Here is a 24967-nt window from a genome sequence, read left to right on the forward strand (position 1 = left end):
AGAAGATGTGGCTGAGGAGCAGGGCTGCGTAGTCCCTGAGGGTCCAGTGGTCATTGAGGGGGTTGATGGAGGCGGCCAGTGGCTCCAGGATGCAGTACATGACGCTGGACACCAGGCTGCGTACGTACGAGCCCAGGTACAGGTAGGGGTTCTGGACCAGGCTCTTCACCATGTGCAGGAGCCTGTTGAGCTGCTCCAGATCATGGCTCACCGACTTCACCTGCAGGGATGACGCTCAGATTCAGATTAAATTCATCAGAGTAACAAGAAGCGAGGCGATCGGTTCTAGAATGGGGGGGACCTACCCCACTGATGACGTAGACAAAGTAAGGCAGCAGGGCGGCGATCTTGGAGTTAGACTGGAGGTCGAGCAGAGCCGTCTGAAACGCACAGAGGGGTCAGACAGAGGACAGGCGGCGCCGTCTCAGCCAATCAGGGCTCATCATCCTCAGCAGCTGCTTACCTTCATGAGGTGGGGGTCCTCTCCCAGGATGGCCCTGGTGATCTGCTGGTAATACTTGAGGAGGTCGTCTGACAGCGTCTGCACCGCGCTGGGAACTGTGGGGATATATGGGATGTAGGATAATCCGCATGGATGGATGGATGGATAATCCCATCTATCAGATTACATTTGATTTCAACCATTTAACTAATCATGTTTGCTTAGTTTTTTAAATTAACTTCTGTCCAGCAGAGGGCACCACTCCTCGCCTCTTTTTCTGCCAGCTCGCAGATCAGCTTCTCTGATTGGTTCTCGAGCAGCAAAAGTTTAATTTTTCCAACTCTTAATCTTAACATTCACCTCATTTTGGGAAATTGTCACCTATTTTGCATAGCCAAATATGCAATACATGTGCAATACATTATTTGAAAATCGGGTGAGTAGAACACAGACTAAGCTGCATCAGTTCGAACATGACTCAAAGGCTACGTTCACACTGCAGGCCTTAATGCTCAATTCCGATTTTTTTGTGAAATCGGATTTTTTTGCGTGTCCGTTCACACTTCCAAGTATAGGCGAATTGTATGTGATCTACTGTGTGAACTAAAAGCGTTCAACCGAAGTGTCCCACATGCGCACTTGAGGACGCCATGACGTCACATGTAGCAAGCGTCCTCAGTGTTTGCGGAAGTAAACATGACTCGTAATACCGCAGCGTATATTGCGTTCTTTAAGTTCTTCTCCAACAGGAGCAGGCACATTACGAACAAAATCTTTTTAAGAAGATCAAAAAGAAAGACCCTCCCCCGGTTCCGGTAAGACCCTTCGAGTTTGGTCTGAATCGAGCTATCTTTCCAAACATGAATTAAGTCAGCAACCTCACTTTCTCTCCATTGACTGCTCTCTGTGTTATCTTCCGCAATGGTTGTTAGTTTTTCCCGCCTCCGCTTAGTAGGACGCAGATTAGTAACGTTTAGTAACATTTGTCAAGTATCAATGACGTGTAGGTCGGATGAATGCGACCTGGCCGTTCAGACACAGGTCGCATTTGAAAAGATCAGATACGTATCGGATTCAGCACCACATATCCAAGTGGCCTGGGTCGCATTTGAAAAAATCCGATCTGTGTCGTTCAGACTGTCATAAAAAGATCAGATACAGGTCACATATGGGCAAAAAAATCGGAATTGGGTCACTTCAGGCTGCAGTGTGAACGTAGCCAAAGTTGTTGTTTTTTTTATTCTCAAAAATAGGTCTATTTTAACAGCAGTAATAAAGACATACTTGATAAAAGGCAGGTCTCGTTGTATTACATTTGTTCCATATTCTGTCAACCACAAATGCAGAAAACATCAGACCTCTAGCTCCAACAGTTCCAGAGCTGTGGGGCTTTGAACTTTTGGCGTCACCTGCGTCTCCAAAAATCTCCAAATGCTTTTACTTTGCTTTGCTTTATTATTTGACCCATAGAATAACACTGAAGCATTTTAATGGCCGGAAAACATTTATGAAGCAAGAATTTTTCCCCTTTTTTCAGAATCAGTGTTTATAACAAAATGTAACGTTTATAAGCATAAAATAACATAAAAATATATAAAAGATAGTGAAACTGCTGCTTTTTAAGCTAAAATAGGCCTCAGTGCCTTTTCTGAGTTGTATTTTATTTTTTTTTAGCCTTAGAAAAAAAAAAAGAAAAAGAGGACCGGTGTTAACACTGTGTGTTTCACTCTCACACAAGCCGGTAAAACAGGGTCCGCCTTTTATAAAGCCTCCATGCGAAGGCTTGTTTTAAACCTTATTTCATTGGCTACAAAGCCAAACAGCCCTTATTGTCTCAACCAATAACAGCAGGACTCTATGAGGCGTAATATCGTGCTACTTGGCGTGTCATTGGTTGATAGGAAGTGACCGGAAGTGAGATTTCAGTGACTGTATCTGACCCAAATCGCATCATAAAGAGATGTAGACACTTTTTTCTCGTAGGCAAGACACTTTGTGTTTCGTGCTTCGCATGTGCGACTCCACTGCCTTAATTCCCATCGTTCTGAGCTTGAATGACTTCTTGCACTAAATCCACTGAGCCTCATGTATGTTCCCTGGTTTTAGCCATGGAGGAAACTCTTGGCTGGAGACAATTTGGTTACATTTACACTTGCTCATATTTTCCAGACAAAAAGTTAATGGTGCATCTCCCAAACGTCCCGGCAGCAACAACGCTTTATTGGTTCCGCTATCGGGACGGAACCAATAATGGAGAGCCGTTATTTTATTTAAATGAAAGAAAAAGTAAATTTTAACGTTTTATTTAGAATACAAAAATAAATCATGATAAAAATAATCCTACTTATGATGTTTTAAAAATTAAGACCTACGAAAGACTGATTTCAGACATTTTAATACCAATTAAGGCCTTAGTTTTATTTTGAAGAATTCAATGCCTTTTTAAGACTTTTCAAGGACTCAACAACTCAGAAAATAAATATTAGCAAGATGCTAAGCATTAGCTATGACCAGCTAGCTTTTCTGATGTCAACAACCGCACATTATGGGTGATTTTCTCATCATGGAATATTTTTACCACTAATATTCTGGATTATTATTAATCTGTGGACCTTTATGGATGAATGGAGTATAAACAATTGAAGATTGGATTTATAAAACGGCTTCTGGACGCCTTCAAAGGGATGTAGCTGTCATGTTTACATATTGACATGCTGCTATATCTGGGTTATTGTGCTTTGGTTCTCGCTGTGTCCATAAATTGAACTTGATGGTTGAATTGTGGAGAATCTAAGCTTTCCAATGATGTCTAACATCTATATTGGTAAATATTTTACAGGTGGAATTTTCATGCATTCTCAGTTATTAGTTTAAAACGCTTTAAAATGGTTTAAAGAGGTTTTAATAGTTTAAAAAAACTGAATTCTATTTCAAAACATTTTAAAAACTGATTTTGGTTCTAGAAGGATTTTGTATTAATATTTTTATTCACTGTTTCGTCCAGTGTTGTCCTCCATTGCTGCCCGAGCTAAAACCAATCGGCTTTAGGAATGACGGGAAATGTTGGACCTATGTGGAGACAACTCTGGACGCATCCTTCAGAACGTCCAATAAGAAGCGGAGTCAAGGATTGGGGCGTAATCGAAGGACGCAGCATCTAATTTAGGACACGCCCACTTTCTTTACCATCTTTTATTTGAAATAAGTCCTTTAACCTGCTATGGGTGCGTTTCCTGAGCCTTACCTGTCCCCTGAGGCTCTACGTTGCCCTTACCATCGAGGTACGCCACGTTAACTGGAAGGACAGAGGAGACAGAATCAGGAAACAGGTCTTTTAGCAGCGTGGAGCTTCTGTCCTCCGTCTGATGAAGGACCGTACCTCGCACCATCGTCTCCGCGCATCCTTTGGGGATGTTGGTGGCCAGCGCCAGCTCGATCAGGTTAATCTCCCGATCGTCCACAAAGAAAAGCTCCCCCTCTTTGACAGAGCGGAAGGGCAGGGCGTCCTGCGCCCCGTAACCACAGACGGCCTGATGGGGGAGCAGAGAGACGGACGCTGAGAGGAGGCGGGAGCATCACTAGAAGCAGCTGACGGAGCAGGACTCACCTCCACGTTGCTCCAGCGCAGAGCTCTGTTCACGTCCTCCACAGTCAGCTTCCTCCTCTTGGCGTGTCTCATAAACTGAGAGCTGGTCTGTTTGGGGAAAAACACCAAGTTAGCCGCTTGCTGCGATTCTGAGGGGCGAACGGCCGATGGGCGCGGCTCTGACCTGCGCCGCCTCCCTGAGGCGGTAGCACACGTCTTCAGCGAGGAGAGCAGCTACATCGTCAGCGAGATCCACGCCGGTGCTCTCCGCCATCAGTTTGACCGAGTCCCTGGAAACCTCAGCAAAGCGCCGCTCCTCCCGGTCCGCCATGGTAACGCCGCCCCCTCCCTCAGCTGTTAAAGCAAAGGCAGCCATCAAACATCATTTCCTTTTCCCTCCAAAAATATGAGTTCAAATAGGAATGAACCGTTGAATGCGCCTTTGAGTCCCAGTTTGGTTCCAGTTTGGCCAGTATGGGTTTAAAGGAATAGTACACCCAAAACATGATTAGCCTTCATTTTCTACTCACCCCCATGGTCTGCCGGCTTCCGTAGCGTCGTGAACGCGCATGTGCGCGCTTTCAGGAAATCCTATACACTACTGTTTATGCTCTAAAAACATTCTAAATGACTTCGTTTCGAGTAAATTCTGGACGCTACCCACTCAGGACACTTGGAATACATTGGACGAGCAGTATGGAGGAATATTGACACGTTTTTTGTGGACTTTTATGGACCTTTCTGCCTCGGGCGCCATAGACCTCCATTATTTGAATGTCAGCAGACAGCAAGAAGCCTCCCAGATCTCCAGATGCATTTGAGATATCAAAAAAGTACTCCAGAGTGTTGTTCAGCATGGGGGTGAGTAGAAAATGAAGGCTAATCATGTTTTGGGTGTACTATTCCTTTAATCTCCAGGTTTAATTCAGAAACATCTTCGTTTTAACAACAAAACTCGTAGATGAGCGTTTTTTCTTGCTTTAGAACGGCGACCTAAAGTCCTTACAGGTTCTGCAGTTCAGAAAGACGACAAACATCTGAAGGTCATTCCAAAAAAGTTAAACAATCACTGGACTTTGTTTCCAAGTTTGAAGACGTTTCATTTCCCATCCAGGAAGCTTTTTCAGTTTAAAATGTCGGAAATGGCGTTGAGTTCCAGGATTTATATCAGAGGTCACAGATTAGCGGACCGCGGTCCGGGTCCAGACCCACCTGCTGGCTAATCTGAACCCAACCTGATTTAAAACATTTATAAATGAATAAATTTGTCTGATGACGAAGTTTAATTTCACTTGCGCCTCTTCTCCTGTTAATACGGTAAAGCCCTGGGGAGCGTCCGGCTCCAGGCTGCACGTGATCCAAATGAGCCAATGAGCTGTCAGTCTGGGTTGCTGCTGCTGCTACTTTTAGACACAGCAGGCAAACCTGTGGCAAGCCGGGCGATGGGAAAGAAGGAGAAGACCATGAGAAAAAGAGAGCAGAGAAAGTGTGGACTGCTGGAAGAACTGCGGTGAACTGGTGAAAGAAAAGTGAAATGGCGTGCTCAAAGATGACCCTGCACATTTAGAGGATGTTTGGCTCAACCTGCTGCTGTGAAGCAGGATTCTCCACCATGAACAGAATCAACAATAAATCTGGATCCAGGCTCAAAATGAGCTCCTTGATATGTGATTGAGAATGGCTTAGTCTCCATTCAAACCCAGGTTTAAAGCCTGGAAACGTCTTCAAACTTGGAAACAAAGTCCAGTGGATTGTTCTTTTAACTTTTTTGAAATGACTATGACCTGGATGACTGAGAATCTTCACCAGCATCATCTGAGGGTTTGCTTTTTCTGAACAACTCCCTCCAAAAACATAGAAATATACAATAAAAATCATTTTGAGCACTTTTCAGATTCAAACCACTTGGTCCAATCTGTTAGCCCTAGTAAACTAGCCCCACCTGCCAGCGGCCGAAATCATTTTTGCCTGCGAGTTGGTCTAGCCTCGATCAATGCCTCAGGCCCTAGAACTGGCGGGCCAATCACAACACAGAGATGTGTTTTGAATTTCTGGATGTAAAGTGGGCGGGGTTTTGAGGGAGGGACAACAAAGCTGCGCAGCGCTGGAGAAGCACAACAAGGAAGATGGCAACAACTATTGAACAGTTCTGGTTTGACTCAGCTTTGGAATCAGTTCTGAAAGGATTAGATTTGGGGAAACGTGAGCAGGAAGAGGCTCTACGCTCGTTCATTTTTTAAGAAGGTCGTATTCGCTGTTTGTTTCCACTCCCCCACCAGCTTCCTGTCTCGCTTCCTGCATCACAGTCAGTGGCTCTCATTGGTCAGGGCGTTGGCCAATAGGCACAGACATGGTTTGAAAAACAACGGGTTGTTCTCATCAACAATCTTCCGATGTCTCATTAATCGAGGCCAGATTAAATTACACATTTAATCTCACATTTAGTCTGGTTTATCAGGCTAACAATCTGTGCGACTTTGCACAGTTTCTGCCTTAGTCAGTTAATTAAATAACATTTTGCTGTCATTTTGCACATCTCTGATGATCACTGTCCATAGCTGCATATTGGTTATTATTCTCCAGGTGGACAGTTTTATATTGTTAAAACACTTAACAGTATTTTATTGTTTATCTTTTAACTCTCTCTATTATGTTATTCTTATATTTTTTCTAAGGTCCATTTCTATAACATTTCTGCTGCTGTAAACACCAGAATTTTCCCTTTCATTGACAATAAAAGGAATTTTCTATTCTATTCTATGCTATTCTATTGGATTCAATAAGAAGCCATCTGGTGACAGTGGGAAGAAACAACAACAAAAACATTTTTGACATGTAATCAATAACAAAGGAATACCTATTTATAACATCACTAATTTTATCAAAACAGAATAAAAATAAAAGATATTTCCAAAAAGCTTAAATTAGAGTTACATTTTGCGACTGAATAGGATCTCCAACCTTAAAGAAGAACTCTGTGGCGTTTTTAGCTTCATGCATCATAAATCTGCCTCCAGTAAAGGAGCATCCGGCTCAGTTTAACTAAAATAAATACTTTAAATTAAAAACAGCCTCCCGGCCCGTTCATCTAAACATGTTTATATATATGAAGAGGAGGGACGGAGAAAATAATCTAGAATGAAACAGGATTATATTGTGATGCTATTAGGAGCAGAGCTAAAACAAGCTAGCATCCAGAGGGAGGAAATGACGTAGCGCTTAGCTTTAGTTAGCCGCTAACTCACAGTTAGCTACAGGCTGTTCAGCGCGACGGGTTTCACTCTAAAAATAACCAATTTCTTCTTTAATTTACCTTTTTAATTCGACCGAAAGCTCAGCATCATTACTTCTTCTTCTTCTGCTTCAATTTCTTCTTCTTCTTCTTTGCTTTTTTATGGCGGTTGACAAACTACTTATAGGAGCATTACCGCCACCTCCCGGATTGGAGGATGAATCACACATTAAACTATTATATTCTCCCTATAAGGCCCATTCTCTCCTAAAACCTGCTTCCCCAGAGGATTTCTGAAACTATTCCTTTATATCTCATTTATTTTTGTTCCTACCTAACTTTCTACGTAACATCTCTCTTTCCTGAGCATATTTATTACATTCTTAAAAAAAAAAAAACATGCTGTACTGTTTCTAATTTTCCACAATAATTAACACACACTGTACTGTGCTTATTAATTATTTTAAGAGTACTATTTAATCCTGTATGTCCAAATCTTATTCTAGACATATCTTATTTTTAATTCCAATAATTTCCTTAAATGTCCAACCTTTTTTGAATACTGTAATGAAACCTAGAATCCCCTCTTTCATCCCACTTTTATTGCCATTTCTTCTTGATTAGCATTTTACTAATATTCTTTATCTCATTTTTACTTATTTTAATATTTAAATCAACAATATGGCTGATAGGTTTGTTCTTAGCAAACCTATCAGCCAACTCATTCCCAATAACAGAGCACTCTGCTCTCAGTCTGCAGGTTTATAGTGGTTCCTATAATTTCTAAAAGTAGTTAAAACTTTCCTTTTTGATAAAGCTTCTAGTAAGAGTGGCTCAGGTTATCCTGAGCTATCTCTATAGTTCTGCTGCTATAGGCTTAGACTGCTGGAGGACATAGGGACCCCTTTTTCATCATTCTGCTTCATTCTATCTCTATTCTCCCACTCTGCAGAATCTGTTAGTTCAATCTCTAACGTTCTGCTCTCTCTGCTTTTTCTCATAGTAGCTTCATCTGGTCTGTTCCTGTTTGGCTGTGAGTCCATCCTGGAGAGAAATATCAGCTGTGCTGCTGCCATCAACACCTTTGTTTCTAGATGTTGGAGCTTGGCCTGTTTTCCAGTGTAGTCCTGTTTCTCTGACTGTGACTAACTGGATGTGCTCTCTTCATCCTCTGACATGGGAGCTGGCTCGGAGCTCGTCTGCCTGGCTGTGTGTTTCCTGGACGGGGCCGCCTGTGGAGCTGGTTGACAGTTGCCTTTTGTATCTATGCTTCTTTTTCTATGTCTGCTTCTGTCTCCTTGAACCCCAGTGGGCCTCAGCAGATGGCCGCTCACACTGAGCCTGGTTCTGCTGGATGTTTCTTCCTGTTCAAAGGGAGTTTTTCCTCTCCACTGTCGCTACAAGCATCCATTGTAGATGATTTTTATTTCCTTTATGAACTTAACTCTTTCTGTTAGATGTTTTTCCCCATAAACAATAACATGTTAATGGAGAGAAATGCACCTTCTCTAACATCTAAAAACATGTTTTGATTGATCGATTGACCTTATTGTTCTCACAGTGGAGAAATGTACTCGTTCCATCAGCTGAAATAGCCTAAGAAGAAGAAGAAGAAGGTGCCAAAGGAATAAAAGGGTGCATGGTATATTTACAGTATATACAGTTCATCCACACATTACAGATTTGTTTTTTGTTTTTTACTTTATTGCCTTAAATTTAGATTAACAGGCAAATAGTATAACAAAGTGGAACAGGGTTAAAACCAGATAAAGAGAAAAAACACACAAACTAATAATAATAAAAATAATAATTAGTAGTGATGCACGATATTGGGATTTTGGCCGATATCCGATATTTTAAAACTCATGTAGCCGATAACCGATATCGATACCGATGTTAAAGCTGGACAAAAATAAGTAGTCATTGAAAATAGCAGTTTTGTTATCCATTTCTGACACTTTGAAAAATAATATACTCAAATATATTTTCATATGCTGATATCAAATAGATTTTTAAAAACGCGGTATTGATCTATTTTACTTTCAAAATCTGGTGAAATTTCATCGTTCTGTTACAAACTCTCGTGATATTTTGCAAATTCTTGTGAGATTTTGTTAGTAAAATAGATCGATACCGCGTCAATATATCAACATATAAAAATATGGCAACATTTGGTGAATTTTCGGGGGATTTCGTAGCATAACGATGACATATAGCAATATTTCATTAGTAAAAGAGATTGATATGGTGTTTTTAAATGGCAATATATCAGCATGTGAAGATATTGGGATATTTTAATGGATCAATATTTTTTCCCTCGTCTTTAGAAGTTTTTAAGTCTGTAAAAAAGAAGTTTTTGAGGAAGAAGAAGAAGTAGTATTTTTTATTTTTTTTTAGACTTTAGAAACTCAGAAGCTGATCAAATATCGGGTTAAATATCGGTGGGGTGGCCGATGTCCGATATTCAGTTTAAGGCCGATACCGATAGGGGCCGATTATATCCTGCATCCCTAATTATTAGGTCTAATCTGTGAGACAAGAGCAGTACTGTAAAGGATAAAGCACATATCTGGGTCTGTACTCTAGAAAATTGTATTTTAGACGTATAAAATGCCATAATAATAATAGTAGTAATGATAATAATTATACATTGTGATAGTATTTATTAGTGTTGCACCGTGTGTGCGTGTAGTGTCGGGCAGGGCCCCGATCCAGCACTAAAATGGTGATAACTGGGGTCCATCTTCTGAAAAATACAGGCACTTTTAGCTGTAATTGGGCCGTCATCCATTCAATTAGTCGTTATATTTTCTTGCAACAGAATATGTCATTCATAACATTATTCTGTGGTAAACAGGTGATCAGGAACCACATCCAATAAAAATAACAGGATCCAGATGAAGGTCCACTGCCAACATTTTTTCCATTTCTTTTTTGCCATTTTTCCAAAATGTTTGTATTTCCTGGCAGTCCCACAGTATAAGAATATGGCCACCAACCAAACAGTTCCTCCAACAGCAGTAGCTGGGATTGTTCTTGGAAACAAAAGTTTTTAGCAACGTCCTGAAGAATCTAATTCTTTACGCAGTCGACTCTCGACTCCCTTCTGGCTTCTGGAACATATGTTTTCCCAAGAGTTATCATCTATTATTGTAGACAGCTTTTTATGGCAGGATTATAATACAGGGTATTTATATAGATGGATATTTATATATATATAGATATAGTTATTGCACTGGGTGTCAAATATAAAGAAACAGGTTATTGCGCAGAGTAATAAATAGTAATTGAACATTATGCATTGTTATTGCCATGATAGTGTCACATTGTAGAGTCTGATGTCAGCAGGGATGATAGACCTGGTAGATCTATGGCAGGCCGTTTTGACATTTATTACAAGCGCTGTCCTCTCATTGTTCTATTTGTAGATCTCTGAAATAAGATTCTGTTTAAAACTAGATTCCCACTAGTCAGACCTGTACATATAGATATCCTAGATTACATTTTTGTCAGCAAAAATTAAATTTCAGGATTCCAAAAATATAATTGTACTACTAAGAATAAACTTTCAAACACCTAGAAATCTTTACAAATTTTAAGTGGCCCTTTTGACATTTATTAGCTTGACTGAATATATATTTCAGATGTCTGAAATGCATTTCTTCCTAGTACAAATGACATGTTTCCCATTCATGTGTATTGGGCTTTTACATCCAGATATCTAAAATAACATTCTTCCTTTCTAAAAATGAATTCTGAAGAGGATGAACTCTAATTTCAGATATTCATAATAATTACTATTTCAGATATCAAAAATGAATATGACAGATATCCAGAACAGGAATTCTTGATATTCACAATATATTTCTACTTGTAGAAATATAATTAGTTATCATCTAGTTAAATATGAATCTCAGATATCTAAATGTAAAAGTCTTTGACTAAGGCTCTGTTCGAAAACCTAGGACGCATCCTTAGAAGGCCAGATTTGAAGGCCGATTACGTCATAGCGTGGCGCCGAGGTCTGGTCGGATTCCAAGAGTCCTCGTCATGCGGCCTTAAAATGCGTCCTTCTTTTTGCCCGATTTGAAGGACGGGTCCGATGTATCCTCGGTATCCTTGGATATCCCAGGATTCATTGCAAGACCAAGCAAGCCGTGATCAGAGGAAAGGTTACTTGGCGCCGAACAGTGGTGAAAATTGGAGGTTCAGTTTAATATAATCCAGTCTGTGAATAGTTCCGTCTGAAATTAATGAAAATAGTTGTTTTAATGGTTACTGAGCCAGATATGTGGCGGTAATGTTTGATTTATCTAAAGGTTTTTATCTGTTACTGTGTAAATGAGTTTGGCTGTAATTTAAGGACAGATTCTAATATATCTGCAGGGTGGGGACTATAAATCTGATAGGATTTTTATCTTTTTATTGCTGTTTTGCACAATATGCTTAACTACGTATTTTTTGTTGTTGAATATTAGAGATTTTGCAGATATATTTTTTATTAATACATTGTTTAGATTTACTTATATGTTTCTACCCCTTTTATAGAATAGAATAGAAAATCCCTTTATTGTCCCACAATGGGCAAATTTGCAGCAGCAGAAAGATTATTGAAAATGGTCACACAAATGAGGACCTTAGAAAAATGTATAAGAATAACATAATAGGGAAGAGTTTAAATATAAACAATAAAATTCTGTAAAGTGTTTTAACAATATAAAACTGGGGAATAAATAACCAATATGCAGCTATGGACATTTTTACAATAATGGATATTTGAAAATAGCAACAGAGATGTGCAGAATGACAGCAGCAGGTTATTTAACTGACTAAGGTTTCTATCATTACATTTGATTTGTTCCTGCTCCCGGTGGTTGGAACCTTTATTCCACTCTGGATTAAATCAGTCTGTTCACTTCACAGTAAAAAAGAAAAACAGTTTTGAAAACTTCGGTATTCATTCTTTTCCTGCTTTGTGTGTCAACGTTCACGGTTGCTAAGCAACAGAGCATACGGCGGTAAAACCCGCCGAAGGGTAGACCTGGTCGAATTCACAGCCTAAACTCTTCCGGTCTCCTTATTTTCAAGGACTTCGAAGGATCCAGTCTAGGTAGACCGCGTCCTTGGAGGATGCGTCCTAGGTTTTCGAACAGAGCCTACAGGAGCTGCTCAGCTCCTCTCTAGTCTGCTGCAGAGGGTGGAAGGTGGCGTCCATGATGGATGAAGCTTGGACAGCAGCCTCCTCTCAGCCACTGAGTCCAGAGTGCAGCCCAGGACGGAAACGAATTTGAAAATTTGAAGGCAGGATGGTAATCTGGATGAACGGACTGCACAGACCATGTTTTTTGGTGGACTTTTACATTTTAAAATTTGACCCGCTGATCACGGCAAAAATAGCTGCCATTGTTCCAGGCAAAGAAATGCCGCACAGACAGAGCAGCAGAAATGCTTCCGCCGCAAAGCTAAACTTGTACAAACACAAAGCAGCAGGCGCGTTTTTGCAGCTTCTGCTGCGTGCGGTCTGAACGTAGCATAGTTGGTTAATCCCTCAGTGCCGCTTTTCTGGGAAATTATTTGGAGCTTTCCTCGCTGCACCTGAACATAAACATCTCCACTTTAGTTTCGCCGTCTAGAGACTCCACTTTTTGCAACTTTGTTTTCCTAGTTAGGGCAACCTTTGAGCCCCCCCCCCCCACATATTTTGTCCCTTCATCTCAGCATCTGTCCATTTAAAACCCAATTAGCCTCTAATCAGTTCTTTGATCTCATTTCAAAACTTTCTGCATGAAAAACTGAGCAAGACTCCAGCTACCTTCAATTTAAGCCATTTTCTGGTTGCCATGGCAGCCATTTGCCTCCAACACTTTCATCCCATTTTACATTTTAATAAACTGCAAAAAACACTTTAAATTTAGTAAAACTTGTTTTATTTACAACATCAACATTTCATTTATGCAGATTGTTAATGTACAGTTAAAAAAGTTAAATTACACTTAAAGTTTGCGAGGAAAAAAAAATTAAAGGACTAAATTGTTTAGAGTCCTGAAAGTTTCCAGGTCCGACCTGCTGGAAAACAAGTCAAATATTTACAATTTTAAAAAACAACAATAAGAGCAAAAAAAGAGGCATATTTCCACAGATGGCCTCTGATGGTGGGGATAAAAAGGAGAAAATAAAAAGTGATCAGAGGCCCATGTTGTCCCACACCTCCTGGCCCTTGGAGGCCTCCAGCTGCTGCAGGTGGAGGGCCAGCGGCAGCAGCAGGTCGCTCAGGTGCTGGCTGGAGAAGGTGAAGGCGTTATGCACCGCGGCCTCAGGGGACGGGGAGGTGGAGGAGGAGGAAGGAGGCGAGGAGCCGTTGGAGGAGGCTGGAGGTAAAGCTGCTGTGCTTGGAGGCCGGGGGGAGAGGAGGTCAGGGCTCCGGGCTTTGCTGGGCAGCCGGTGCTGAAAGCGGCAGCTGGTGCCGTAAAGGCAGAAGCCGAAGGAGCTGAAGGTGTGGCACAGGGGCCCCTGGGGGCCCCACTCCTTCCTCTGCGGAGGAGGAGACGGAGCAGCAGGAGAGCCACCGTCCGCCTCCACATGCAGGAAGTTGCAGCGTTTTCCAAAGGGACAGACTCCGTGGGCGAGAAAGCGGCGGCAGGGGACGTTCCTGCGCTGCTGCAGGGCCTGCCGCAGCTCAGTGGGGCTGTGGGCAAACAGGCAGCGGGCCCCATAGTAGCAGTAGCCCGTGGTGTGGTAGTTCTGGCACAGCTCCGTCTTGTACTTGGGGTGGCGGAACGGAACGTGGAGCTCGTTGAGGCCGTGGGCGAACTGGCAGCGGTCGGCGTACTTGCAGGCGCCGGTGGCGGCGTAGCTGGTGCACAGCTCCGTCTTATAGCGGGTGGAGCAGACCCAGGGGGCGGCGGGAGGGGGCAAGGAGGCCTCCACCAGGGGCAGCAGGGCCTGGGTCAGAGAGAAACCGGCTCCTCCGGGGAGATCCTCTGATTCCTCGCTGCACAGCAGGTTGTCCACCAGCTGCTCATCCTGGGAGGATGGAAGCAGCAGCTCATCACAGCTGATCTGGAGCAGAGAGGGAGAGAAACAGGCACAACACTGAGAAGGAGAGAAACAGGCACCACACTGAGAAGGAGAGAAACAGGCACCACACTGAGAAGGAGAGAAACAGGCACCACACTGAGAAAGAGAGAAACAGGCACCACACTGAGAAAGAGAGAAACAGGCACCACACTGAGAAAGAGAGAAACAGGCACCACACTGAGAAAGAGAGAAACAGGCACCACACTGAGAAAGAGAGAAACAGGCACCACACTGAGAAAGAGAGAAACAGGCACCACACTGAGAAAGAGAGAAACAGGCACCACACTGAGAAAGAGAAAAACAGGCACCACACTGAGAAAGAGAAAAACAGGCACCACACTGAGAAAGAGAAAAACAGGCACCACAATGCTACTAAAGAAAAACAACAAAGGTTTCATTTCAATGCTGCTCAACAGATTTAACATATTAGTCTAAAAATTCAGCAATTTATTGACTTTTATCCAACAATCAGTTCATCTCAAATTTTACGCTTTCCTTCTGGAAACAAAAACATGAAGCATATTGATCAGCTAAATAGCCGCCATTAGAGCGTGCATGTTTATATACGCACAAAGTTTAATCTGAAACGTAGCTTTAATTGTAGTTTTTGGTTTAATAATTCAATTTCAGAGAAAGTCTTTTTTACGGTTGCAACTTTGCTCCATATTTTCTCCATTTTAAATGAGGTGCAGTTAAATCCTCAAACACCAAACGATAACCTTGATAAAATACTTCATTTCCTTAATATATTTAATCAAATTCATCTTCTATTTCCTTCAGCTTCTTAACTACAGATTTAATTTGTCTGTTATCAAAAATCAGACTGTTTCGTCCACAATCTCATTTCATCCACATACAAAAAGTAAACTATACAGAAGCTTCTAATAAGGGACCTGCCATCTATGGAAAGAAATTTGTACCAAATATTGAACACTTTTAAAAAGTAGAAATACAGAACTCCTACAAACTTCTCAAAGAAACTTGTTGAGTAATTTATCCATATGCAGTGTGCAAATTTATATGCAAATGTGACAAGTGGATTTCTCTTATCAATAAAGTCTCATAATTGCCAAAATCTAGTTTGTAAAGTTCAGTTGAAAAAAAGTTTAATTTTCAAACACAGTGAACCAAAACCTTTTCAGAGAGAAAAAAAAAGTTTTCTCAGGAATATTGGAACAATTCTCTCTCCATAGATTTTGCCACTCATTTCTCCAGTGTTGAGAACCTTCCACACATGGTGCTTTTTTAGGCTACAGAAGCTTCTTACTGAACTTCACAGACGAGCTTTAAGCAGTTCATCCAACATGCAGCTTTAGAGACGCTGAACTATATTTGCTCTTACCTCAAACATGTCTGCAGGCGGGGAGCGACGTGAGATTGATTGGTGACACCACTTCACTGCAGGTGATCAGCTTGCAAACACCTGAAGGACAAAGACCCTGCTGCTGGTTTTACCGTTTTTTGTTTTTGTTTTTTTTTTTTTTCACAGCAGCATGAAGACTTGGACGACTTTGGTCACAAGCAAAGAACTCAGCGCCTGAGTTTGTCTTTTAAACCAGAGCTCAGCTCCTGCCTTCATGCAGAATGAACATCAGGTGTGCTGAAGTCCAGGAGCCAATGGGATCCCCTCACCTTCATTACCACGGACCAATCAAATCACACCAAACACCTTTCACTGCAGTCATAGGAAGTTTACAGAGTTCAGGAGGAAATAGGATGAAAGAAGTAAAATATATTAGAAGTTTTGGTTGGACTGTGCAGGAAAAAATAACAGAATTCAAAATAGATCAGATTAGTATAAGCCAAACAGTTCCATTATCAGTTATACAACCATGATAATTACAGACACTAGGGTAGATTTTACTTTGTTGGAAAGAAGAAAGGATAAGGAATTCATTTTAAACTTATATATAGTACAGGATTATATTAATAAATATTATAAGTATGTAAAAATTTATACAGATGCCTCTAAAAATATAACAAATCAAATAGGAGTAGCCTTTATCGTACCAGAATTTAATGTTAAAATTAGGAAAAGGATAAGAGATGGACTTTCAGTTTATACGGGAGAAATGATTGAAATATTATTAGCTGTTCAATGGGTGGAAGAAGTGAAGCCATTAAGATCAGTCATATGTTCAGATTCTAGTTCATCTTTAATTAGTTTGCAGTATAGTCACTCAGAAAGCAGGCCAGATATTTTAATAGAAATTCAACAGACACTATATAGAATAAATATGACGGGTTTAGTTCTAAATTTTGTATGGATACCGGCACATTATGGAATTAAAGGAAATGAACAAGTAGATAAGGCAGCAAAAGAAGCTGCTAAAAATGTGTCAGTGGATTTATTTGTTAATTTTAGCAAATCTGAAGTTAAAATGTTAATTAAACAGAAAATAAAGGATAAATGGCAAAAGGAATGGGAGAAAGGAAATAAAGGACGTTGGTTTTATAAAATTCAAAAGAAAATTGGAGAAATGAGAAGAACAGAAAGAACAAGAAGAGAAGAAACAATAATTTCTAGATTGAGGTTTGGTCATACCGGATTAAATGGTACTCTGTTTATCTTAGGAAAACATAGGAATGGGAAATGTGAATATTGTGGGGTAGATGAAACAGTTGAGCACGTGATGTTATACTGTAACAAATATGAGGAGGAGAGAAAGCAATTCATTCAAAATTTGAGTAAAGTAAAAGTTAAATTAGATTTATTTCAATTATTCAGAAGTTATTCAGATAGTAATATTTACAGTATAGTATTTCGATATCTAAAAATTACGGAAGAGGATTAGGGCCACTGAAAAAAAAAGTAAACTGATTTTTAAATTTTATTTCAGTTTACAGTTTTTTCTGAATGCTTAAGCGCTAATCGTGATTCTTGTAGCACAATTTCTAAAACTATTAATACGTATAGCAAAACCACTCACTGAGTTTGCAAAACTAAAAGCACAAACACTGCATTGCACTCAGTTTGCAATTTTGTAACACACATTTTGCAAAACTGTAGGCACAATTCACTGCACAACACTCTAATACCAAATTTCCAACACACTCCTAGTAAAATCATACACATGTATGGTTATCATTAACACTATTTTGCCAACTGTCTGGCACACTTTCACATGTGAAAACTGTTTTAGATAATTAGTTCACTTTGCAAACAGCCTAAGCACTATAAATAATAATAATTGATAATGACACCATCTTTCAAAATAGGCAATAAGCATTTCTTCATGAAGTCGTGTACTTGCACGCCACAGAATAAGAATGAAACAAATTTACAGAGTTCCTTTCGAGAGAAACACAGAACAGGTAAAGCAACTGTGATATGACTATGTGCAGGTAAGCTATAGTGTCATTGGTTCTGAATTTGGAAGTGCATACTGTAGTGCTGTGCATGGGCCTGATGTGATGCATTTGTTTTGTCTTGTCCAGAGAGTGATGGAACTAGAAGCAGATGCCATGGGACATGAGCTACTTTTTGTAGATGAAGCTGGTTTTAACCTCAGTAAAACCAGGAGACGTGACAGGAACATTATTGGACATAACCAATACATAACATAACCATGTGTGCAGCTATAAGACAAAATGGTGTTGTTCACCATCATGCAACCATAGGCCCATACAGCTCTGCACACATTATTGCATTCCTGGACACCTTACATGACATGCTCACTGTTCAGAGACCAGAGCATACCCGATATGTCATCATATGGGACAATGTTAATTTCCATAGGGCTGCTTTGGTCCGCAACTGGTTTACAGACCACCCATTCTTCATGGCACTCAACCTGCCTCCATACTCTCCATTCTTAAATCCCATCGAGGAGTTCTTCTCTGCCTGGCGCTGGAAAGTGTAACGACTGTCATCCTCATCAACAGGTAGCCCTTTTACAGGCAATGGAGGGGGCATGTGGAGATATTGACCAGGCATCATGTCAGGCCTGGATACGGCATTCAAGGAGATAATTTCCCCGGTGCCTTGGACTGGAGGATATTGCATGCAATGTGGACGAAATTTTGTGGCCGGACCCAGAAAGACGACATGATGAAGGCTGATTGTTTTTTTTGTTTTTTGTGAAATTACTATTTTGTGTTCTGACTTTGTCTTGGTTTTGATGAGTGTGAATAAACAGCAATACTTGAAATTTGGAACCTTATATGTTTACATGACACTATGACAAAACTATGACCTCAAATTGACATCTGTACACAGAGAAAGAGAAAGCCAGATGTGTTTTGTATTCATACCATCAGTGTGTAGTTGGCACATTGTGTGCTTAGTAGATGATGGCTGGTGTTTACTGTCTGATACGAAAACACAATTTTTACAAAGGTGTGCAGAGTTAATCTAGCTGTGTTCGCTTTTGCAAGAGAACTACAATGTTTTGATAATTGGGTGAAAGGTTTTCTTATTTGTGTGTAGAGTTTTGCAAAAATAGCCAATAGTTACAAAAAATGTGCTTAAGCAATCAGAAAAAACTGTAACATGGGAAAAAAGTCAGAATTCTGAGATTAAAGTCAGAATTCTGAGATTAAAGTCAGAATTCTGAGATTAAAGTCAGAATTCTGAGAAAAAAGTCAGAATTCTGAGATTAAAGTCAGAATTCTGAGATTAAAGTCAGAATTCTGAGATTAAAGTCAGAATTCTGAAGTCAGATTGAAAAAGTCAGAATTCTGAGATTAAAGTCAGAATTCTGAGATTAAAGTCAGAATTCTGAGAAAAAAGTCAGAATTCTGAGAAAAAAGTCAGAATTCTGAGATTAAAGTCAGAATTCTGAGAAAAAAGTCAGAATTCTAAGATTAAAGTCAGAATTCTGAGATTAAAGTCAGAATTCTGAGATTAAAGTCAGAATTCTGAGATTAAAGTCAGAATTCTGAGAAAAAAGTCAGAATTCTGAGATTAAAGTCAGAATTCTGAGATTAAAGTCAGAATTCTGAGAAAAAAGTCAGAATTCTGAGATTAAAGTCAGAATTCTGAGATTAAAGTCAGAATTCTGAGAAAAAAGTCAGAATTCTGAGATTAAAGTCAGAATTCTGAGATTAAAGTCAGAATTCTGAGAAAAAAGTCAGAATTCTGAGATTAAAGTCAGAATTCTGAGATTAAAGTCAGAATTCTGAGAAAAAAGTCAGAATTCTGAGATTAAAGTCAGAATTCTGAGATTAAAGTCAGAATTCTGAGATTAAAGTCAGAATTCTGACTTTAATCTCAGAATTCTGACTTTTCTCCCATACTAAACTGAAAACATTTTTTAAAAATCAGTTAACTTTTTTTTCTTTCAGTGGCCCTAATCCTCTTCCGTAAAAAAGTAACACATTTATATAATAGAATTTAATTCCTGAGAGTCATTCTGGTTCACACTCCATTCCAGTAGATGGCGGAAATGCATCAATCTGTTGTTTGTCAACCGCCAAAAATATCAAAGAAGAAGAAGAAGAAGAAGAAGGAGGAAACAGGATGGAGCTTTTTATCAACGATTCATCTGATAAAATGTTGGTGGGTAAATTACCCACCAACATTTGCCCTTTTTTTTTTTATGCAGATTTTATTCTGCCTTTATTTACGGATAAAATAAAAGAAATAAAGCATTTCAGCACAGCTTTTATTTTTAGGAATCTGAACAAGGAAAAAAAATTGATACTACCAATGTTCTGCCAGTTCTTAATGAAACAGAAGGAGGTCAAAGTTCAGTTCACACAGATGGAAATGAACTGTTCGTGTTCATAGTTCACTTTTTAAAAGCTATAAATGAACTAGTTCAGGTTCAGTTAGTAAATGAAGCCACAATCCTCCACAACAGAAGCTCATATGTCATCCTTTAAATGTCTGATCAGAAAATATAGAAAGAAATGGAAAATCCTGAACTTCAGAAACATTCAGATTCTGCTGAAAAGATCTGGATCCTAAATGATTTCTTCTGTTCCTCATTCAGCAGCAGATATTTCCACAGAAAGCTCGAATGCTTTAACTCCATGTGTGGCTTTAAAAGTGAAGGGGGCGTGGCTAACGGACAGACTTGTTTGTTAAATCCTGGTGGGAACAGTTTGCACTAAAACCTGAATTTATTCCTTTGTTAAATGTTTTTTCTTCATTTATTTCTATTATTCTGTTAAATTACCATAAAATATTTTTTTCAGATATTTTTTATTGCATTTCCGCAAAATGTAATTTTTTTAATTTAAGCTTTTATTTATTTTATTCTTATTTTATAGAGTAGAGGTTGGAATCTGTAAAATGGAATTTGAAAACAAAATTATTTTTACTTGATCTTATAAAAAAAACAAAAATAGAAAAAAATATCTGAAAAAAACAGAATCAGAAAAAATAAATTAAAACAGAAAAATAAGATACGAAAAATGTTGAGAGAAAAAGCTCTTTTTCCGTTTTTGCATCAGCTTTAATAATATCGGAGCAAATTTCTCCCCATAGAGGTAATAGAAACAGAGGTGGTGATCATGCACACACCCGGATCCCGATTGGCAGAGAAGAGTTAAAGCCACGCCCACAACTTCCTGCTCCACATCATGGAAGTAAAAAAAAAGAAAAAAAAAAAGAAAAAGAAACCTCCTCTGATCATTTTTTTTATTGCTGCTTAATTTTTAGAAGATGACGGCTTGCATAAAATAATTCCTTTCCTCAATCCGATGTTAGTTGAACACCTGCCTGAGTTTATTCCTTTGTTAGTTGATCAAACTCTGCGAAGCGCTCTGCTAAACCAGCATCAGGAATCCAAGCAGCGTCTGAATGGAGCAGACTGGTTCTAGCAGGAGACCTGCTGCTCTGTCAGGCCGTTTACCGTAATAAATGCCGTAAAACTTGACGATATCCGATGAAAAGTGACGTGATCAATTGAACGCCAATGTGAGCTGTGTGTGTCGCTCATTATTCTCAGAGTGAACGTCGCTCTCGTTCACATTCATCACTTCAGAACTGATCTGTCCACCGTTAACTAAAAAAAAGTGAACGCCGTCCATGCACAACACCGGTTACTTCATTAAAATACAGTTAATCTTTTCTTTTAACAGAATATTTATAAACTATTTGGAAATAAGCATATTTATTCATAAGCAGCTAACAAATAACCTCCACGTACTCATGAGGATACAGCCTCTTAAACAGACACATGGATGCTTATGTCTTTGTAGCTAAGCATGTTTTTGGCACTATTGTAGCGCCATACTTTATGTTTCATATTTATCTTTGTTGAAGGTGGAGCCTGGCTAAGGGAGCGGCCATGCAGGTGATTCCAGTGACGCTCCATCTCCACCAGATCCGTTACCGTATCGTTTAAACCCCCCCCCTCGACAGTCAGAGTAACTTTAGACTAAGATAAGAAAATAATTAGAAGCCTCATCGTTCTTTTACAGAAAGCAGTTTGCATCGCTAACGTTGAATATTAAAATAATATTCTCATCAATGCTAATAACTAAAAACTCCTTAATTATGTTAAAGATCACAAATATCTTTTCTGAACAGACTTATAGGTTCTAAGAATTATTATCCATTCTTCAGGTTTTCCTAATTAAAACTAAACTAAAAGTTTTTTGTTTTTTTTTTATGTCTGGTGAGTTGCTTTGGGAACTTATGGGTCAGATTTTTGTATGATTTTTTTTTTTTTTTAGCATTTTCATCTTTTGAACAGAAGTTTTTAATGAGATCTCATTCATTCAGATCCAGGAGCTATTTGAGCGTTCCCTTTATTATATAAGTGGTGTGTATTTCTGGGGGTTGACAATCTGTATCCATTTGATATTTTTGGGTGCGGATAAAATGCGAAATAGTCAAACTTTATATGAAGGATGTCCCGATCAAACTATTAATATCAGTCGGATTTTAATATTGAATTATCAAGCTCCATCTGATATCAGAGATCTGATTGTTCCTTATGTTCCTAACAGAGCACTTCGCTCTCAATCTGCAGGTTTACTAGTGGTTCCTAGAATTTCTAAAAGTAGAATGGGAGGCAGATCTTTTAGTTCTCAGGCTCCTCTCCTGAGGAACCAACTACCAGTTTTAGTCCGTGAGGCAGACATCCTGTCTACTTTTAAGGCTAGGCTTAAAACTTTCCTTTTTGATAAAGCTTCTAGTTAGAGTGGCTCAGGTTATCCTGATCTATCTCTATAGTTCTGCTGCCATAGGCTTAGACTGCTGGAGGACATAGGGACCCCTTTTTCATCATTCTGCTTCATTCTATCTCTATTCTCCCACTCTGCAGAATCTGTTAGTTCAATCTCTAACGTTCTGCTCTCTCTGCTTTTTCTCATAGTAGCTTCATCTGGTCTGTTCCTGTTTGGCTGTGACTCCATCCTGGAGAGAAATATCAGCTGTGCTGCTGCCATCAACACCTTTGTTTCTAGATGTTGGAGCTTGGCCTGTTTTCCAGTGTAGTCCTGTTTCTCTGACTGTGACTAACTGGATGTGCTCTCTTCATCCTCTGACATGGGAGCTGGCTCGGAGCTCGTCTGCCTGGCTGTGTGTTTCCTGGACGGGGCCGCCTGTGGAGCTGGTTGACAGTTGCCTTTTGTATCTATGCTTCTTTTTCTATGTCTGCTTCTGTCTCCTTGAACCCCAGTGGGCCTCAGCAGATGGCCGCTCACACTGAGCCTGGTTCTGCTGCAGGTTTCTTCCTGTTCAAAGGGAGTTTTTCCTCTCCACTGTCGCTATAAGCATGCTTAGTGTGAGGGATTGCTGAAGAGTCAATGAGTCGATGCAATCAGCTGGTTTTCCTTAGATAGAAAACTTTGAATCAATCTGACTGGATGATCTGGTGAACTGGAAATTGACCTGAGATGACATGATGTGAATTGGAGCTATAGAAATAAAGCCTTCGATATTTTGCTGCTAATAGAAACTCTCTGCTTCTGTAACTTTTTGGTTTAATTTTGTTCCCATAGCTTCTGCTGACTTTGGTTCTCAGAGTTATATCACTTTATCAACCGTTTTCTACATTCAAAATCATTTTGTATCAGGTTGATATCGGACAATTCTCATAGCGGCAATATCGGTATTATATCGGAAATGTTTAGAGCAATAGTTAAATTTGAAGAGGGAAAGCAGTTCTGATTAAACCACGACTGGAGACCAAGAAAAAAAAAAAAACACCTTTATTTTTTCAATCAAGGTACATTTGAGGATACAGGCGGAATAAGAAAAAAAAACAATTGAGAAAATTTTCATTCTGCCGGGTTAATTTTCCTTTTACAAAAACCATCAGCCCCAATGTCCCCCCTCCCCAACCTGTTGAAAGGGTAAATGCTCCTCCCTGATTATGGAGCACATTTGAATTTTTTCTTTTAAAAATTTGCCAATTTATTTATTTTTTGTTGAACATTTACATGGCTTTTAACAAGCTACACTCAAAACTTTTTTCCTTTTTTTTGTTGTTGAAAAAACTAAGTCCACATTGGGACCAAACGTGTGTAACCGTGGGATTCCCGGTTACCGCCTCTCGATGCTCGCCCTTTAAAATGAGACAAACTGACTGGGGGAGGAATACGGAGAGAAATCTGCTCCAATATTATTAAAAGCAAAATTTCAAACATGTTTCAACAAGAAAATGAGTTTCAAAAATGTAAAAAAAATTCCTAAATATAAAAAAAATTCAAAAGTAATTTATAATACTTATACAAAAAAAAAAAAAAAAAAAAAATAGAATCGACCTCATTTTTACAATTTTTTCAGATTTATTTCCAAAATGTTTTTTCTTCATTTATTTTTATTATTCTGTTAAATTACCATTAAATGTTTTTTCAGATATATTTTTTATTGCATTTCTGCAAAATGTAATTTTTTTAATTTAAGCTTTTATTTTTTTTATTCTTTTGGGGAAACTGTGCAGACCAATAGAAATTAGTCTGCCGGGCGTGGCTGTTAGCAACAGCATTTCTATTGGTCCGTGCACAGATCACGCAGAAGAGTAGAGGTTGGAATATGTAAAATGGGATTTGAAAAGTAAATTATTTTTACTTGATCTTATAAAAAAAAAAAAAAATAGAAAAAATATCTGAAAAAAACAGAATCAGAAAAAAAATTGAAAACAGAAAAATAAGATACGAAAAAAGTTAAAAGAAAAAGCTCTTTTTCTGGTTTTGCATCAGCTTTAATAATATTGGAGCAAATTTCTCCCCACAGAGGTAATAGAAACAGAGGTGGTGATCATGCACACACCCAGATCCCGATTGGCAGAGAAGAGTTAAAGCCACGCCCACAACTTCCTGCTCCACATCATGGCAGTAAAAATAAAAGAAAAAAAAAGAAACCTCCTCTGATCATTTTTTTTATTGCTGCTTAATTTTTAGAAGATGACGGCTTGCATAAAATAATTCCTTTCCTCAATCCGCTGTTAGTGGAACACCTGCAGCTACGCTAGCTGTGCGCTAACAGCGCAGCAGCCATTAACAAAGCCCCGCCCCCTCCTCCTACAGACCGCCTGCTTCATGGAGACGTCGGCTGGACTCTGAGGAGCTGGAGGAGGCGCTCATCATACCAGACTTGGTCACTAAAACAGGAAACTAGATAAAAACTGGACTCTAGGTGAGTCTGGATGGTTCCCGCCCGTTTTTTGGTTGAACCAAAAGTTAAACGCCTCACAGCGTTTCTCCTGAACTTGCCCGGTTCTCCGGGTGC

The 24967-nt window shown here is 39.4% G+C and overlaps 2 protein-coding genes across 3 annotated transcripts in view; both read right to left on the reverse strand.

The window, feature by feature from the left end:
- The window catches only part of taf6l (TAF6-like RNA polymerase II, p300/CBP-associated factor (PCAF)-associated factor), a 13054-nt gene extending 5644 nt beyond the window's left edge, over positions 1 to 7410 (reverse strand). Inside the window, exons 1-8 of one of the 2 annotated variants that reach the window (XM_038302529.1) lie at positions 7342 to 7410; positions 4213 to 4382; positions 4050 to 4136; positions 3822 to 3972; positions 3687 to 3737; positions 464 to 558; positions 306 to 380; positions 1 to 220 (exon numbers count right to left, since the gene is read on the reverse strand). The exon at positions 1 to 220 is cut by the window's left edge and continues 1 nt beyond it. In XM_038302529.1, the coding sequence (XP_038158457.1) occupies positions 1 to 220; positions 306 to 380; positions 464 to 558; positions 3687 to 3737; positions 3822 to 3972; positions 4050 to 4136; positions 4213 to 4359 (826 nt within the window). In that variant the 5' untranslated portion in view covers positions 4360 to 4382; positions 7342 to 7410. Of the gene's footprint in view, positions 221 to 305; positions 381 to 463; positions 559 to 3686; positions 3738 to 3821; positions 3973 to 4049; positions 4137 to 4212; positions 4383 to 6989; positions 7193 to 7341 lie in introns of those variants that run through there. The other variant, XM_038302530.1, reaches the window with a different exon arrangement.
- A 5807-nt stretch (positions 7411 to 13217) lies between these two features.
- Positions 13218 to 15975, reverse strand: cth1 (cysteine three histidine 1). The gene is made up of 2 exons (XM_038302533.1): positions 15970 to 15975; positions 13218 to 14352 (listed from the first exon to the last, which is right to left on the reverse strand). Exons 1-2 carry the CDS (start codon positions 15973 to 15975, stop codon positions 13444 to 13446), a joined length of 915 nt encoding a protein of 304 aa, XP_038158461.1. The 3' UTR covers positions 13218 to 13443.
- Between the last annotated feature and the right edge of the window lie 8992 nt (positions 15976 to 24967).

The sequence above is a fragment of the Cyprinodon tularosa genome, unplaced genomic scaffold (genome assembly GCF_016077235.1).
Source record: "Cyprinodon tularosa strain WSP-4 unplaced genomic scaffold, ASM1607723v1 ctg493, whole genome shotgun sequence".
Lineage (NCBI taxonomy): Eukaryota > Metazoa > Chordata > Actinopteri > Cyprinodontiformes > Cyprinodontidae > Cyprinodon > Cyprinodon tularosa.